Below are 13,014 nucleotides of genomic sequence, written 5' to 3'. Positions count from 1 at the left end.
TTATCGCTGCGGGGGCTGCGCTCGGCGCTTGGAGATTCTTTGCAATGGGGTTCTTCTCGTTTCCAAGGGGGGGGGGGTTGGTGGCACGTCCCCATGCTGGAGGCAGGGAGTGGAAAGAGGGACTACGTGCCTCAGTGCCTCAGTTTCCCCAATAAAAGGGGGGGTGGATGGGGGGGGGGGGGAGGGTTGGAGGGGAAGCGAAGCCGCGCCCATCCCTGCTGCGTCGGGGAGACGGCGGATATAGGGGGGAGGGGGGGGGGGGGGAGGACGACCCGGGGGGGGCCGGTTCCAGAAAGCTCCGGGCTGGGAGCTGGGCGGACCCGCAGCGGCAGGCCGGATAAAAGGGGGCGGGTGGGGGCGGGCGGTGGAGCTCCCGGGGTAGCCGGCACTGAGCGCAGGTAGGATCTTCCCTTCCCTTCCCTTCCCTTCCCTTCCCTTCCCTTCCCTTCCCTTCCCTTCCCTTCCCTTCCCTTCCCTTCCCTTCCCTTCCCTTCCCTTCCCTTCCCTTCCCTTCCCTTCCCTTCCCTTCCCTTCCCTTCCCTTCCCTTCCCTTCCCTTCCCTTCCCTTCCCTTCCCTTCCCTTCCCTTCCCTTCCCTTCCCACCCTCTGGTGGTCCATAGGGACCCACTGTGGAGGCAGAGCTATGCCCCCCTAGTTGCCCTCTGTCTGTGCCAAGGGATGTGATGCACCAGGCAGGAGTTTCCCACAATGCTGTGTGCCCGGCAGGATGGGAGGGCATCAGTTATCTCTTTGGGGGACGACATCACTTGTTTGCTGGGGGGGGGGAGGAGGGCAGCAGTTATTTGGGGGGATGATCAGCATTTGAGGGGGGGAGGTAGAAGTATTCTTGTGGGGCAGCAATGGGGCCATGCAGCAGCAATGCTGCTGCAGTGGGGGCACAGGGCCAGGACACCCCGCCCCCCCCCCACCTTAGGGAAGGCCTGAGCCCAGGGATGGTGCTGGAGCCCCACTGTGCAGCTGATGATTGCACAACTCTTTATTACAGGGGCATTTAGTAGCCACACGCTGCAGCTGGGCTATTGCACAACGCTCTTTATTTTGTTGGGGGCAGCCCCATGGCGGCTTTGCCTCCCCCCAGCCCTTCCCGATATCCTCCCCCCCCCCCCGTGTGAACACAGGGAGAAGAAAAAGAGGAGAAGAAAGTCCTGCTCGGTGCCTTGGCTGCATCGAAGTTTGGCACAGCCCTATTCGATGCTGTGCCCACAGCGGTGGCCCGGTGCCCGCTGCTGACTCACAGCCCCGTGCCCGGATCCCAATCCCTCTCACTGCCTTCACCCACGCAGGTCTGAGCTGCTCTGGGACGGGACCATGGAGCTGCCGCTGCTCGCCCTGCTCAGCTTGGGGCTCGTCTGCCAGGGGGGGCAAGGCCTCATGCCCTCCAACGAGCTGAAACGTAAGTGGGGGGGGCTTTGGGGTGTAGGGGTGGGGAGGTGCAGGGGAAGGACGCTTGTGCCCATTGCTTTTGGGGAGGCCGTTCCCTGCTGGCAGTGGGGAGAGTGTTGTGCCCATGGGGATGGGGCAGGGCGTCCTCCTTGAGGACTGGGAACGTGGGACAGGGGCTGGATGCTTGAAGGTGGCTACTGGGCAGGGGTCGGGGGGAGCCAATTGGTGACGCTGCCCAAATACTGTCTGCAGAGGGCAGTGGGATGCAGCCCCAGCTGGGTTAAGGTTTGGTTTCTAAGTCATCTTTTTTTTCTGTGAACTTGACTTTTGTGAGCAAATGTTTGCATGCACTGGGGGAAATTTGGCTCGTCTTGGGAGCAGTGAGCTTGGAGATACTCATCCCTCCCTCCCATCCTTCCTTCCTCCTGCCCTTCCATCCTCCTATCCTTTCTTCCTCCCTCTCTCCCATCCCGGCTTTCTCTCTCCCTCCTTACCATCCACCTTTCCTCCCTCCCTCCCTTCCTTTCATCCTCCCTCCCTTCCATCCTTCCGTCCTCCCTCCCTCCCTTCCATTCTTCCATCCATCCTCCCTTTCTCCCATCCTTCCTTCCTTCCTCTCTCCCATCCATCCATCCATCCATCCATCCATCCATCCATCCATCCATCCATCCATCCATCCATCTATCCATCCCTCCATCCATCTCTCCTCCCTCCCTTCCATCCTCCCATCCATCCATCCTCCCTCCCTTCCATCCTTCCTTCCTCCCTCCCTCCTTTCCATCCTCCCTTCCATCCTCCCTCTGTCCCTTCCATCCATCCCCCCATCCACCCTCCCCACAGAGCTCTCAGCAGCCGGCAGCAAATACATTGACGCTGAAGTGGAGAACGCCATCAATGGGGTGAAGCAGATGAAGACACTGATGGACAAGACCAGCAAGGAGCACCAGGCCATGCTGCACACGCTGGAAGAGACCAAGAGGAGGAAGGAGGTGGGTGAGGTGGGGAGGGCTGGTGGAGCAGGGCTGCAGGGAGCTGATCTGGAGGGGCTGTGCACTGTGCCGTGCAGGAGGCGGTGAAGCTGGCCTTGGAGAAGGAGAAGCAGCTGTCAGAGAAGCAGGAGGTGTGCAACGAGACGATGCTGTCGCTGTGGGAGGAGTGCAAGCCCTGCCTCAAGCACACCTGCATGCGTGTCTACTCCAAGATGTGCCACAGCGGCTCGGGGCTGGTGGGCCGCCAGGTGAGCTGTGTTGGGGTTGTCATAGCGGGCAGTGGGGACTTTTGGACTCTGAGCTGACCCCAATCCCACTGCAGCTGGAGGAGTTCCTCAACCACTCCTCACCCTTCTCCATCTGGGTGAACGGCGAGCGCATCGATGAGCTGCTGGATCGGGAGCAGCGGCAGGAGCGGCGCTTCGAGGACCTGGAGGAGCGCTTTGGGCTGATGGAGGATGGAGTTGAGGACATCTTCCAGGACAGCACGCAGCTCTACGGGCCCACCTTCCCCTTCTTCCGAACGCCTCCCTTTGGTGGTTTCCGTGAAGCTTTCGTCCCACCCGTGCAACGTGTCCACCTGGTGCCACGTAGGAGGCTGTCCCGGGAGCTGCACCCCTTCTTGCAGCACCCAGTGCATGGCTTCCATCGCCTCTTCCAGCCGCTCTTTGAGATGACGCAGCGCATGCTGGATGGGGGGCACGGCGCCTGGGAGCACCCGCTGGGGGGCTTTGCGACAGGTAGGAGCACAGCACCACCACGGTTCCCCCTCCTTGTCAGCGTGGAGGATGAGCTCAACCCTAATATAAGGCAGTGGAGAATCCACATGGAAACCTGGGAGTCTTAGGTTCTGCCATTAGCAGAACTGGGATGGGTTTGGGGGTGTTTTATGCCTATAGTTGCACCTCACAGGGGTTAGATGCCAAGGGGATGAGTTGGTGTTGGGTTTGGATGCGCTCATCGGGGGCTGTCCCCATGTTGTCACCATCCCTGTGTTGTCACCTCCATCACTGTCTGCTGGGCCAGAGCCATGGCTCCACGCAGGGCAGCTGGGAACAGGGCTGATTGCAAAACAGAAGTTGGCACAGAGTTCTCTGGTCCGGAAAACATCTCGTTTGGGGCCAGGAAATGTTTTTAGGTGAAGTCAAACTTCCCTGGATAAAGTCCTTGAATGAATCACAAAAGCCCTGCCGTGCAATCTGGGCTCGTTGGACCGTGGCTTGGAATGGGGGATGTCCCATATCTGTGTTCCCCCATCTATCCATTATACCCATCCTCCCATGGTTGCCCAATCCATGGGTCCCCCATCCATCCTTTGGTCCCCTATCTATCCATTATACCCATCCTCCCATGGTTGCCCAATCCATGGGTCCCCCATCCATCCTTTGGTCCCCTATCTATCGGTGGTTCCCCACCATTGGTCCCCTACCCATTGTTCCCATCCATCCATGGTCTCCCATCCATCCATTGGTCCTTTATCCACTGTTCCCATCCACCTGCTGTCCCCAGTTATATTCTCCCATCCATCCATCGGTCCCCTATCCATTGTCCCCATCCAACCCACCATGGTTCCCCATCCATCCATCAATCCCCCATCCATGTCTCCATGTCTCTGATGGGGTGATTGTGGCTGGGCAATGCTGTCCTTGCTGTGGCCACATTTTGCTGTGGGGAGCTCCCTAACGTGTTGCCTCTCTTCAGAGTCCCGTAACTTCAGCACTGATCGCATGGTGTGCCGTGAGATCCGGCGCAACTCGGCTGGATGCCTGAGGATGCGGGATGAGTGCGAGAAGTGCCGGGAGATCCTGGCTGTAGGTGGGTAGGGGGTAGGGTAGGGGGGCAGGATGGGAGCTGTGCTTGGCTGGGGAGGTGTGGGGTGAGTTGGGGAGGGGGCTGTGAAGGGATGCGGGGCATGGAGATGGAGCTGTAGGGGGTGGGATGCAAGGGATGAGAGTGGGAATGCAGGGGTTGGGGATAGGGGTGCAGGGAGTGGGGATGCAAGGGATGCAGGGGATAGAAGGGATGAGGATGCAGGGGGTGGGATGTAGTGGATGGAAAGGATGGGGATGCAGGGGGTGGAATAGGCGATGCAGGGGATGGGGACAGAGAATGTAGGAGAATGATGTGCAACAGATATAAGGGATAGGGATACAGGGGATGGGGCTGCAGGAGATGAGAAGGGGGATGCAGGAGAGAGGTGCAGGGAATGCAGCGGATGGGGATTTAGAGGATGGAGGTGCAGGGGATGTAGAGAATGCAGGGGAGGGGGACACATGGGATAGATTGGGGTGCAGGGGACGCAGGGGATGAGGATGCTGCAGTGCTCTTTGACCCCAATGCGTGCCCTGCAGACTGCTCACAGACAGACCCGGTGCAGAGCCAGCTGAGGGAGCAGTTTGAGGACGCCCTGCGCCTGGCCGAGCGCTTCACCCGCCGCTATGATGACCTCCTCAGCGCCTTCCAGGCCGAGATGCTCAACACCAGCAGCCTCCTGGACCAGCTCAACCGCCAGTTCGGTTGGGTCTCACGCCTGGGCAACCTCACACAGGGCAACGATGGGTTCCTGCAGGTCACCACGGTGCGTTCCTATTGTCCCCAGGGCTCTGCCAGAGGCTCCAGGCCCCCCCTTCCGTAGCTGAGGGAAAGTGGGTCAGGGGGAGAAAGAAGCGATTGTGCGGTCCCCTCTGCACAATAGCGGCTGTGGGGCCGGGTGCCAGTGCTGGGAGAGCAGCATGGGGGTGTGATGGGGGCTGAGCCTTCTCTCTGTGCTTCCTTCCCCGCAGGTGTTCTCCAAAACTCCCAACCTTGAGGACCCGTCAGCCCCTGCCGACACGCAGGTGACGGTGCAGCTCTTTGACTCGGAGCCGCTGTTGCTCACCGTGCCTGGGGACATCCCCTGGGATGATCCACGCTTCATGGAGATCGTAGCCGAGCAGGCGCTGCAGAACTACAAGCAGAACAACACCATGTGAGTCCCGGTCCTTGTGTCCCCTGCTTCCCCATCCTTTGCATCCCCTATGGGTGTATGCAGCAAGCTGGAGCTGATCCGAAGCATTAAAACCCTCCAGCTGAGGCTGGGCTGAGCACTCAGCCTGCTTAGGCTGGGGGCTGTTGTGTCTCACCCCACTCCCTTCTTTCCTCTGGCAGAGAGTAGCTGTCCTTCCTGCTGCCCCATCCCCACATCAGTGGGTCAAACGCCATCACCACCGCTCCCGCTGCTGGGCCCCCCAAGGGCCTGAACCAGACAATAAAGGTAGAGTGAACCCCCACCGTCGGCTGCGCTCTCCTCCTGTGCCTTCTTGGGCTGTGGCCCAGCACAAATAAACCTTGTGGTAAAAGCAGCTGTGCAATGCTGGGATGAGTCGTTGGGTGTTGCGAAAGGGAAGAAAGCTGAGAGCTGTCACCATTGACACCTTCCTGTTCCTGTGCTGGGGTGAGAAGTTGGCTTCCTCAGAGCCAGCACAGCAGGAGTGGAGCTGCTGTGGGGCCAATGCATGGACCCCCGAGGCTCACTGCCTTCTCTTCCCCATGGCAGCTGGCTCAGCTCACCTTGCTGGACCCTCCCCTCTGCCAGGACACCACAGAGCGAGCCACGGGCAGGAGCACTTTATTTGGCAGCAACACAGGTTGTGGATCAGTGGGGCCAGCCCCATTGTGAGCTCTCTGCCCACCGGGCTGGCCCCCTCTGTGCCAGTGAAGGGCAGGCAGGCACAGCCCAGCAGTGTCCTCCCCACGCCCCCATACAGTGAGGCAGCAGAAAGGAAAACGTCCACAAGTCCCACAGGGGCACAGTGCTCAGCGTTCACTGTTGATGGCAGCATTCTCTGCATGCAGCAATCCCTCCCGCTCAGCTTCACTGCCATCAACCCCGCTCTGGGTCAGGCGGGTGAGCACAGGGCGATGCAACCCATTATAGAGGGCAGCACCCATCAGTAGGATGGCAAAACCCAAGATCTGCAAGCCATGGAAAAGCTCCCAGCCCAGAGCCAGGCTGACAGCCCAGATGACGACGGTGCGGAGGCTGTCCAGCACCATGCGGGTGGTGGCGCTGATCTCTTTGGTGACGCTGATGCCGGCGAAATTGAAGAAGGCGATGCTGCTGATGTTGCCCAGTAAGGCCAGAGCGATGAGGGGTTGCCGGCCTATCTGGCAAAAGGCATCGAGGGTATCCTCCAGCACCTGCCGGGGGTTCCCGCTGAAGCTGCCCGCTGGGATGTAGTACATGGGGACCAGCAGCAGGGCAAGGATGATGAAACCAAAGAACCCTGGGGGAAGGAAAGAGTGACGTGTGAGACAAGAGCTGGCTTCAAGCACAGCCCAAAGCGACCTGTTCCCCCTGTGCCAACTGTTCCTGTACTGTATTATCCAGCCCCCAACCCCCATCAGCGCTCCTTGCCCCCCACATAAAGCAGCTCTCCCCACACTGCAGCTCTTTGAGGTTCTTCCCAAAGAAGCCCTCAACCCAGCCCCACACAGCAGCAAACCTTCAGTGCCCACAGCCCGCAGCGGGTGCACGTCGTGTTTGTAGACAAATTTCTCCTCCAGCACCATCTGGATGGCAACGATCACCTGTGCCATGATGATAAGCAGATCACCTGTGGGGAAAAGAGGGGATGGTTGAGCCCTGGACCACTGAGCAGGCAGAGTGGCTGACCTGGAGCCATGAACAGAGAGGTGGTCAGGGATATTTCCTTGCAGGCACCCCACAGGGCCACCACGTACCAGTTATCACCTCGCTGAGCTTGTGCTTCTGGTCGTGGCTGCTGTGCAAGTCAGCCAACCCCACAACTACCAGCCCCACGATGGTGACCAGGATGCCCAGCCACTGGCTCAGCTCCAGCTTGCGGCCTAGAAAGGCCACAGAGAGGAGCCCGGTGAAGATGATGACGGATCCTCTCAGCATCTGAAAGCTGGAGGCGCTGGTCATGTTCAGGGCTGCATGAGGAGAAAGAACCCTTGAGTCATGTGTGCCACCGCTCCTCTGCTCAGGGTCCAAGCGCCACTGAGGTCTCAGAGAGGCAGAGCCCGTCCCCAGCACTCACCCACATACATGATGCTGGTCCCAGTCATGTCACAGAGCGCAGGGGGCAGGAAAAGCAGTGGGCTGAAGGGCTGTGATGGTGCCATGCTGGGCTCCGGCCTCCGCCGGTCCCTCCACAGCAGCAGGTAGAACACAGCCAGGCAGGAGAACTCACCAAGGAACATGCCCACGGCCTATGGGAGAGGTGGGTCAGGGTGGTCGGACCCAGCGGGATGCCCTACAGCCCTGGGCTGGGGTCTCACCTGCAGGAAGGGGTGCTGGAAACTGTGCTCCTCCGTCCCACCACAGCCAGCAGCACTGAAGTTGTCAGCCCACCTGTGAAGGAAAGCAGCACGGTTAGAGAAGGAGATGGAGCATCTAATGCACACCCAGCACCGTCTGCGCCCTCTGGAGTTGTAAGCAGAGTTGGATCTCCACTTGCTACATGCCATGGGGCCAATCTAGAGAACAGGGGGTGGCCAAGAGCACTCCTGGCTCTAGCTTGCTGCTCCCACTGATGCTTTCAGGTGACATAACCACAAGCAGCCCCTGAGCTGGAGGAAAGCAGCAACCGAGCGACAGCTCTGGGGTCAGGGTACAGCACTGCCTGTGTGTCCCAGGTGCTGGGATGAAACTACACAGCTGGCCCTGCTCCCAGCCCTGAGTGACAGGTGAGGAAATGGACACCGCCGTGTCATGCACCATCGCTGTGTCACGCACTACTGCAATGCGCTGTCCCTGAGCCCGTTTGTGGGAGAGGAAAGATCCAGCCATGCAGCGAGGACAGCAGATTGTGGGAGGTGATCCTGATATCCTCCCTTTACCTGTATGTCACCAACTTTGGGGGCTATGGGACAAATGGCCCCAAAAGGAGGCTGGATTGCAGGCTGTGGAGGCAGCAGCTCTCACTCAGCCACGGTGTTTTGGGGGTGCAGGGTACAAAACCCCTCTTTTGGGTCTTCCTACACAGGGCTGGACCTCTTGGTGACACCACATACTAGCACTGCCCCCATAACACCTTAACACAGTCCCTGTGACATGTGCCCAGCTCTGTTGCATGCCGCAGAGCTGCTGAGCTCAGGGGAACAAGCAACAGGAAGGCCGAGAACTGCCGTCCTGTGGCTGCACCAGGGGCTTAACAGCCAGGCCAGCAAGATTTCAGCATGACTCATCCCCCTCTGACCGCTGCAGCCCCACTGTGTGTTTCGCAAGAGCCTTGGACAGGCAGCTCAGTGCTATCTTCTCCCGTGCCTCAGTCTCCACACCTATGGACCTTGCTGTGACCAAGGCTAAGCAGAGCCTTCATGTCACCCCTGCAGTGCTGTGCTGAGCTGGACAAGCAGGTCCATCCTCAGCAGCACCCAACTCATCCTGCACACACACATAGGACTCCCTGGGGCGAGTGTTCAGTCCAGTGCTCAATCTGCAGCACAGAGCAGGTGCAAGGAAACCGGGCTGTGGGGTGCAAGCATCTACAATGGGGCCAAAGCAACCCCCAAGCCCCACATATTCCATTTCCACCCCCATCAGCTGAGCTCCCAGCCCAGGCCTGACCCTCCCCTCCCAGTGCCATGCGGCCCCCATACAATGCCTTGCCCAGCTGGGGGTACACAGTGAAGGCTGGAGGTAGTGCCCCAACAGCCAGGGGTGGAAGCAGGAAGCCTTGGCCTTAGGTGGGCCTTGGGGTCTGGGTGTGGGACTGGGGTCTGGGACTGGGACTGGGATCTGGGACTGAGATTTGGTATGGGGTATGGTTCTGGGTATGGGTATGGGGCCTGGGTATGGGCCTGAGTCTGGGTATGGACCTGGGGTCTGGGCCTGGTCTTGGACTGGGGCTGGGCCTGGTCTTAGGATTGGGCCTGGGGTCTGGGGTCTGGGCCTGGTCTTGATTGGGGCTGGGCCTGGTCTTGGAATTGGGCCTGGTTTTGGGATTGGGCCTGGAATCTGGGACTGGGGAAGCCCCTCAATGCCCGGGCGGCAGGGAGGACTCACTTGGCCGCCAGAGTGTTGATGGAGCCGGTGATCAGCATGAGGGCAGCCAGGCCCAGCTGGTACCGAGACCACGCCATGACCCCTCCACCGCCGCCGCCGCCGCCACCTCCCGCCCTGCACTGGGGCGGTCTAAGCCCCGCCCCCTCCTCCCTAGCCACGCCCCCTAAGCGCTTAGCCCCGCCCTCCACCCACCTACTCCCTCTCCCATTGGCCACGCTCACACGTGGACTCGACCACGCTCCCTCCCTCTAACCACTTCCCTTCCCCGCCTCAATGTGCGTGGCCACGCCCACCCCGCGCTTGGCCACGCCCACTCCGCGCTTGGCCACGCCCACTCCGCTCTTGGCCACGCCCCCTCTGCCTGAGCCCATCACTGAGCAATGGGGTCGTGCTCGGTGCCCCCACGGGAGGGGGGAACGTCTTCCTCCCTGTCCTATCTCCATCCCCTCCTCCCCCTTCCCCGTACCTCCGTGCTGTCCCCTTATCCCCTCATATCCCCGTGTCCCCCTGCCCTCTTACCCCATATGGATCCCCTTTCCTTTTGTCCCCCCGTGTCCCCGTACCCCCGTGGTGCTCCCGTGTCCCCTTATCGCCCCCACCCCATATCCCCTTTATCCCCACTCCGTCCCCATATCCCCTCACTCCCCAGCTGCCACCAGATGGCGCCGCCGCTGCAGGATCGTCGCCATTCGTGTTCCCCCCCCCCCCCCCCCCACAACGCACCCTGTTGGTGGGGATCATCTTCCAACCCCCTCCCACCCCATCAGTCTCTCTCTGTATCCCGAGTGGGCTCCTTGCCCCCCTTCCCCTCCCTCTCCCCCCCCAACATCATCCCCGACAGCAGGAGACGAATTGTTTTTCCATCCCACGTCGGGGCCGTGACCCACAGGATGGGGGGAGATGAGAGCAAAGAGAAACCCAAAGAAGGCCGAGTGGTGTTAACCCTTCCTTTGCTGGGACCTGTGGACATCATCTCCAGTGGGGTTGGAGCATCCCAAGGAAGGGGGGGGGGGTCCTCTCGAAATAGAGAGGGGGAGGGAAGGCGGAGTGAGACCCACCTGCCCTGCTGCATTCTCCTTCTTTGGTGGCACTGCAGCTCTCAGACATCATTGCTCATGGCAGACAGGAAGGCAAACAGCCCCCGGCCCTCCCCAACTGCCTTCGCCCATGGAAAACACCGCTGCAAAGGATGGAGCATACACTGGGGGTAATGGGGAGGACATCCAGCACGCTGGGGCACACTGCAGGCTGCTAGCATGCAGTTGGTCCCTACGTGTGCATACTTATTTGCACACCTGTTCACACTCATGCACAGTCGTGCAGCTCTTCACCCTCATGCTTGGGCTGTCCATCACCGAGTGAGGCCCTGCTGTAATTAACAAGGATGTGATGTCGGTCCCTTTATTAAGAGCACTCTCTGCTCATTTCAATCCCTAATCTGATTTCCTGCTGGATGGACAGGAGGATGGGGATGGGAAGGGGATGGCACTGCCAGATGGAGATTTGCCATCCGTTCCTGTTTGCTGTGCTTTGTTTTCCACAGCTTCAAACATGCACTTTGCCCTCCAGCGCTGTTGGGATGGGAATGGAGGTGGCACAGACACCGCCACGTGCCTCCATCCAACTCTCATCCATGTGGTCCCAATGCTGGATGAGGGATGGGTGTAGGGTGAGCTCTTGGGGCATCCCACTTTGGGGCTCTGGGCAAGCAGGGATCAGAAACAATGTTAGGAGGAGAGAGACATCATGGCAGGTGACATCAGCATGCAGAAGGCACAGGGATGTCAACCAAGGAGACATCAACCATGGAGGTGTCAACCTTGGAGATGCCAACCATGGAGGTGTCAACCTTGGAGATGCCAACCATGTGGTTGTCAGCCATGGAGATGTCCACTATGGAGTTATCAGCCAAGGAGATGTCAGCTATGGAACTGTCAACCAAGAAGATTCCAGCTGTGGAGATATCAACCATGGAGATGCCAACCACAAGGAAGTCAACCATAGAGTTATCAATCAAGGAGATATATCAATCATGGAAATGTCAACCAAGGAGAAGCCAGCTGTGGAGATATCAATCATGGAGAGGTAAAAGCTATGGAGAGACACCAACCGTGGAGATGTCAACCAAGGAGATTACAACCATAGAGATATCGACCATGGAGATGTCAACCAAGGAGATTACAACCATAGAGATATCGACCATGGAGATGTCAACCAAGGAGATTATAACCATAGAGACACCGACCATGGAGATGTCAACCAAGGAGATTACAACCATAGAGATATCGACCATGGAGATGTCAACCAAGGAGATTATAACCATAGAGATATCGACCATGGAGATGTCAACCAAGGAGATTACAACCATAGAGATATCGACCATGGAGATGTCAACCAAGGAGATTATAACCATAGAGATATCGACCATGGAGATGTCAACCAAGGAGATTACAACCATAGAGATATCGACCATGGAGATGTCAACCAAGGAGATTACAACCATAGAGATATCGACCATGGAGATGTCAACCAAGGAGATTACAACCATAGAGACACCGACCATGGAGATGCCAACCAAGGAGATTACAACCATAGAGACACCGACCATGGAGATGCCAACCAAGGAGATTACAACCATAGAGATATCGAGCATGGAGATGCCAACCATGGTGACACCAGAAGTGGAAAGGGATTCACATGGAGCCCCACCAGCAAAGCTGCCCCTGCCAGAACCCAAGGGTTCCTCCAACCCCTGAAGCCCCCCCTTGAGTCACCCCAATGTCTCCTTTGGTGGCCATCATCCCCAGCATCATGTGTACATGGCACAGCTCAGCCATATCCATCCCTTTCTCTTCTTCTTCTTTGCAGGCCCCATGCTGGGTACCCAAAGGAAAAGGCCACACTGCTTAATATCAGCCAGGAATTTTAAGTCTCTCCAGTGCACTGTAAATATTTGGGTTATGAATGACACGGAAATATAAATACTCTGAGAGGTGGAAAAAAAAGAAGTCACTCATCCAAAGGAGGATGGCAGATGTGGGGAGGGAGTAACCACTTTGCAGGGATTTATGGCCATGGATGGGATCCCCCTCCTACTCCAGGCTGAGCAGCCCCAGCTCTCTCAGCACTTCTCCCAGCAGAGCTCCAGGCCCTGTGCTGGGCTCTCCCTGCATGCCCATGTCCCTTTGGCACTAGGGGAGTGAATGGGAGGGGGGGCAATAATGGTCCCAGTATCCAGGTACAGCCTCACCAGTGCTGAGTAGGGTGAAAGCTGCTGATGGAAAAGCCTCATCCCCATTGACTTGCTGCAAGCCGGATCTGCTCTTTGCAAGCTTAGCATGATTAGATTAGGTGCTGGGTTTGAATGAAGCCTGTCTGATCCACTTAAAGGCAGGAGAGCAGCTCTGAGCTCCACTGATGGCTCATGGAGACTCGGGTGACCCTGGCTATGAGATGCCTCATAGCCATCAGCACAAGAACCCACCCAGAGAGGCTTGGAGCGATGCGCCCCGAGTGGTGCCGAGATTCCAATCAGCCTTTATTTCTCTCTATATTGAAAGTAAATCAGCAGTACAAATATACTTTGGCATGAGAAACTGAGAAACCTCA

General features: G+C 58.4%; 2 protein-coding genes across 2 annotated transcripts; one reads left to right on the top strand and one right to left on the bottom strand.

Annotated features, from left to right (window-relative positions):
- The first annotated feature begins 267 nt into the window (after positions 1–267).
- On the top strand, positions 268–5,734 carry CLU (clusterin). The gene is made up of 9 exons (XM_072333208.1): positions 268–398; positions 1,305–1,414; positions 2,245–2,393; positions 2,471–2,641; positions 2,716–3,133; positions 4,095–4,208; positions 4,745–4,971; positions 5,177–5,361; positions 5,541–5,734. Exons 2-9 carry the CDS (start codon positions 1,330–1,332, stop codon positions 5,545–5,547), a joined length of 1,356 nt encoding a protein of 451 aa, XP_072189309.1. The 5' UTR covers positions 268–398; positions 1,305–1,329; the 3' UTR covers positions 5,548–5,734.
- A 250-nt stretch (positions 5,735–5,984) lies between these two features.
- Positions 5,985–9,524, bottom strand: SLC35F6 (solute carrier family 35 member F6). Its single transcript, XM_072332611.1, has 6 exons — positions 9,406–9,524; positions 7,677–7,749; positions 7,436–7,607; positions 7,116–7,328; positions 6,878–6,988; positions 5,985–6,658 (listed from the first exon to the last, which is right to left on the bottom strand). Exons 1-6 carry the CDS (start codon positions 9,480–9,482, stop codon positions 6,189–6,191), a joined length of 1,116 nt encoding a protein of 371 aa, XP_072188712.1. The 5' UTR covers positions 9,483–9,524; the 3' UTR covers positions 5,985–6,188.
- Between the last annotated feature and the right edge of the window lie 3,490 nt (positions 9,525–13,014).

The sequence above is a fragment of the Excalfactoria chinensis genome, chromosome 3 (genome assembly GCF_039878825.1).
Source record: "Excalfactoria chinensis isolate bCotChi1 chromosome 3, bCotChi1.hap2, whole genome shotgun sequence".
Taxonomy (NCBI): Eukaryota; Metazoa; Chordata; class Aves; order Galliformes; family Phasianidae; genus Excalfactoria; species Excalfactoria chinensis.
Note: the sequence above shows the minus strand (reverse complement) of the source record. Positions and strands in the feature narration are given on the sequence as shown.

Bases quoted from the DNA above. Each gene is read 5' to 3' on its own strand.
- CLU (XM_072333208.1), top strand. From the start codon at position 1,330: ATGGAGCTGCCGCTGCTCGCCCTGCTCAGCTTGGGGCTCGTCTGCCAG. The intron at 3,134-4,094 runs GTAGGAGCACAG...GCCTCTCTTCAG, and splicing joins GCTGGGGGGCTTTGCGACAG to AGTCCCGTAACTTCAGCACT. The intron at 4,209-4,744 runs GTGGGTAGGGGG...CGTGCCCTGCAG, and splicing joins CCGGGAGATCCTGGCTGTAG to ACTGCTCACAGACAGACCCG.
- SLC35F6 (XM_072332611.1), bottom strand. From the start codon at position 9,482: ATGGCGTGGTCTCGGTACCAGCTGGGCCTGGCTGCCCTCATGCTGATC. The intron at 7,329-7,435 runs GTGAGTGCTGGG...CTCCTCATGCAG, and splicing joins GACCAGCATCATGTATGTGG to CCCTGAACATGACCAGCGCC. The intron at 6,989-7,115 runs GTACGTGGTGGC...TTTTCCCCACAG, and splicing joins GCTCAGCGAGGTGATAACTG to GTGATCTGCTTATCATCATG.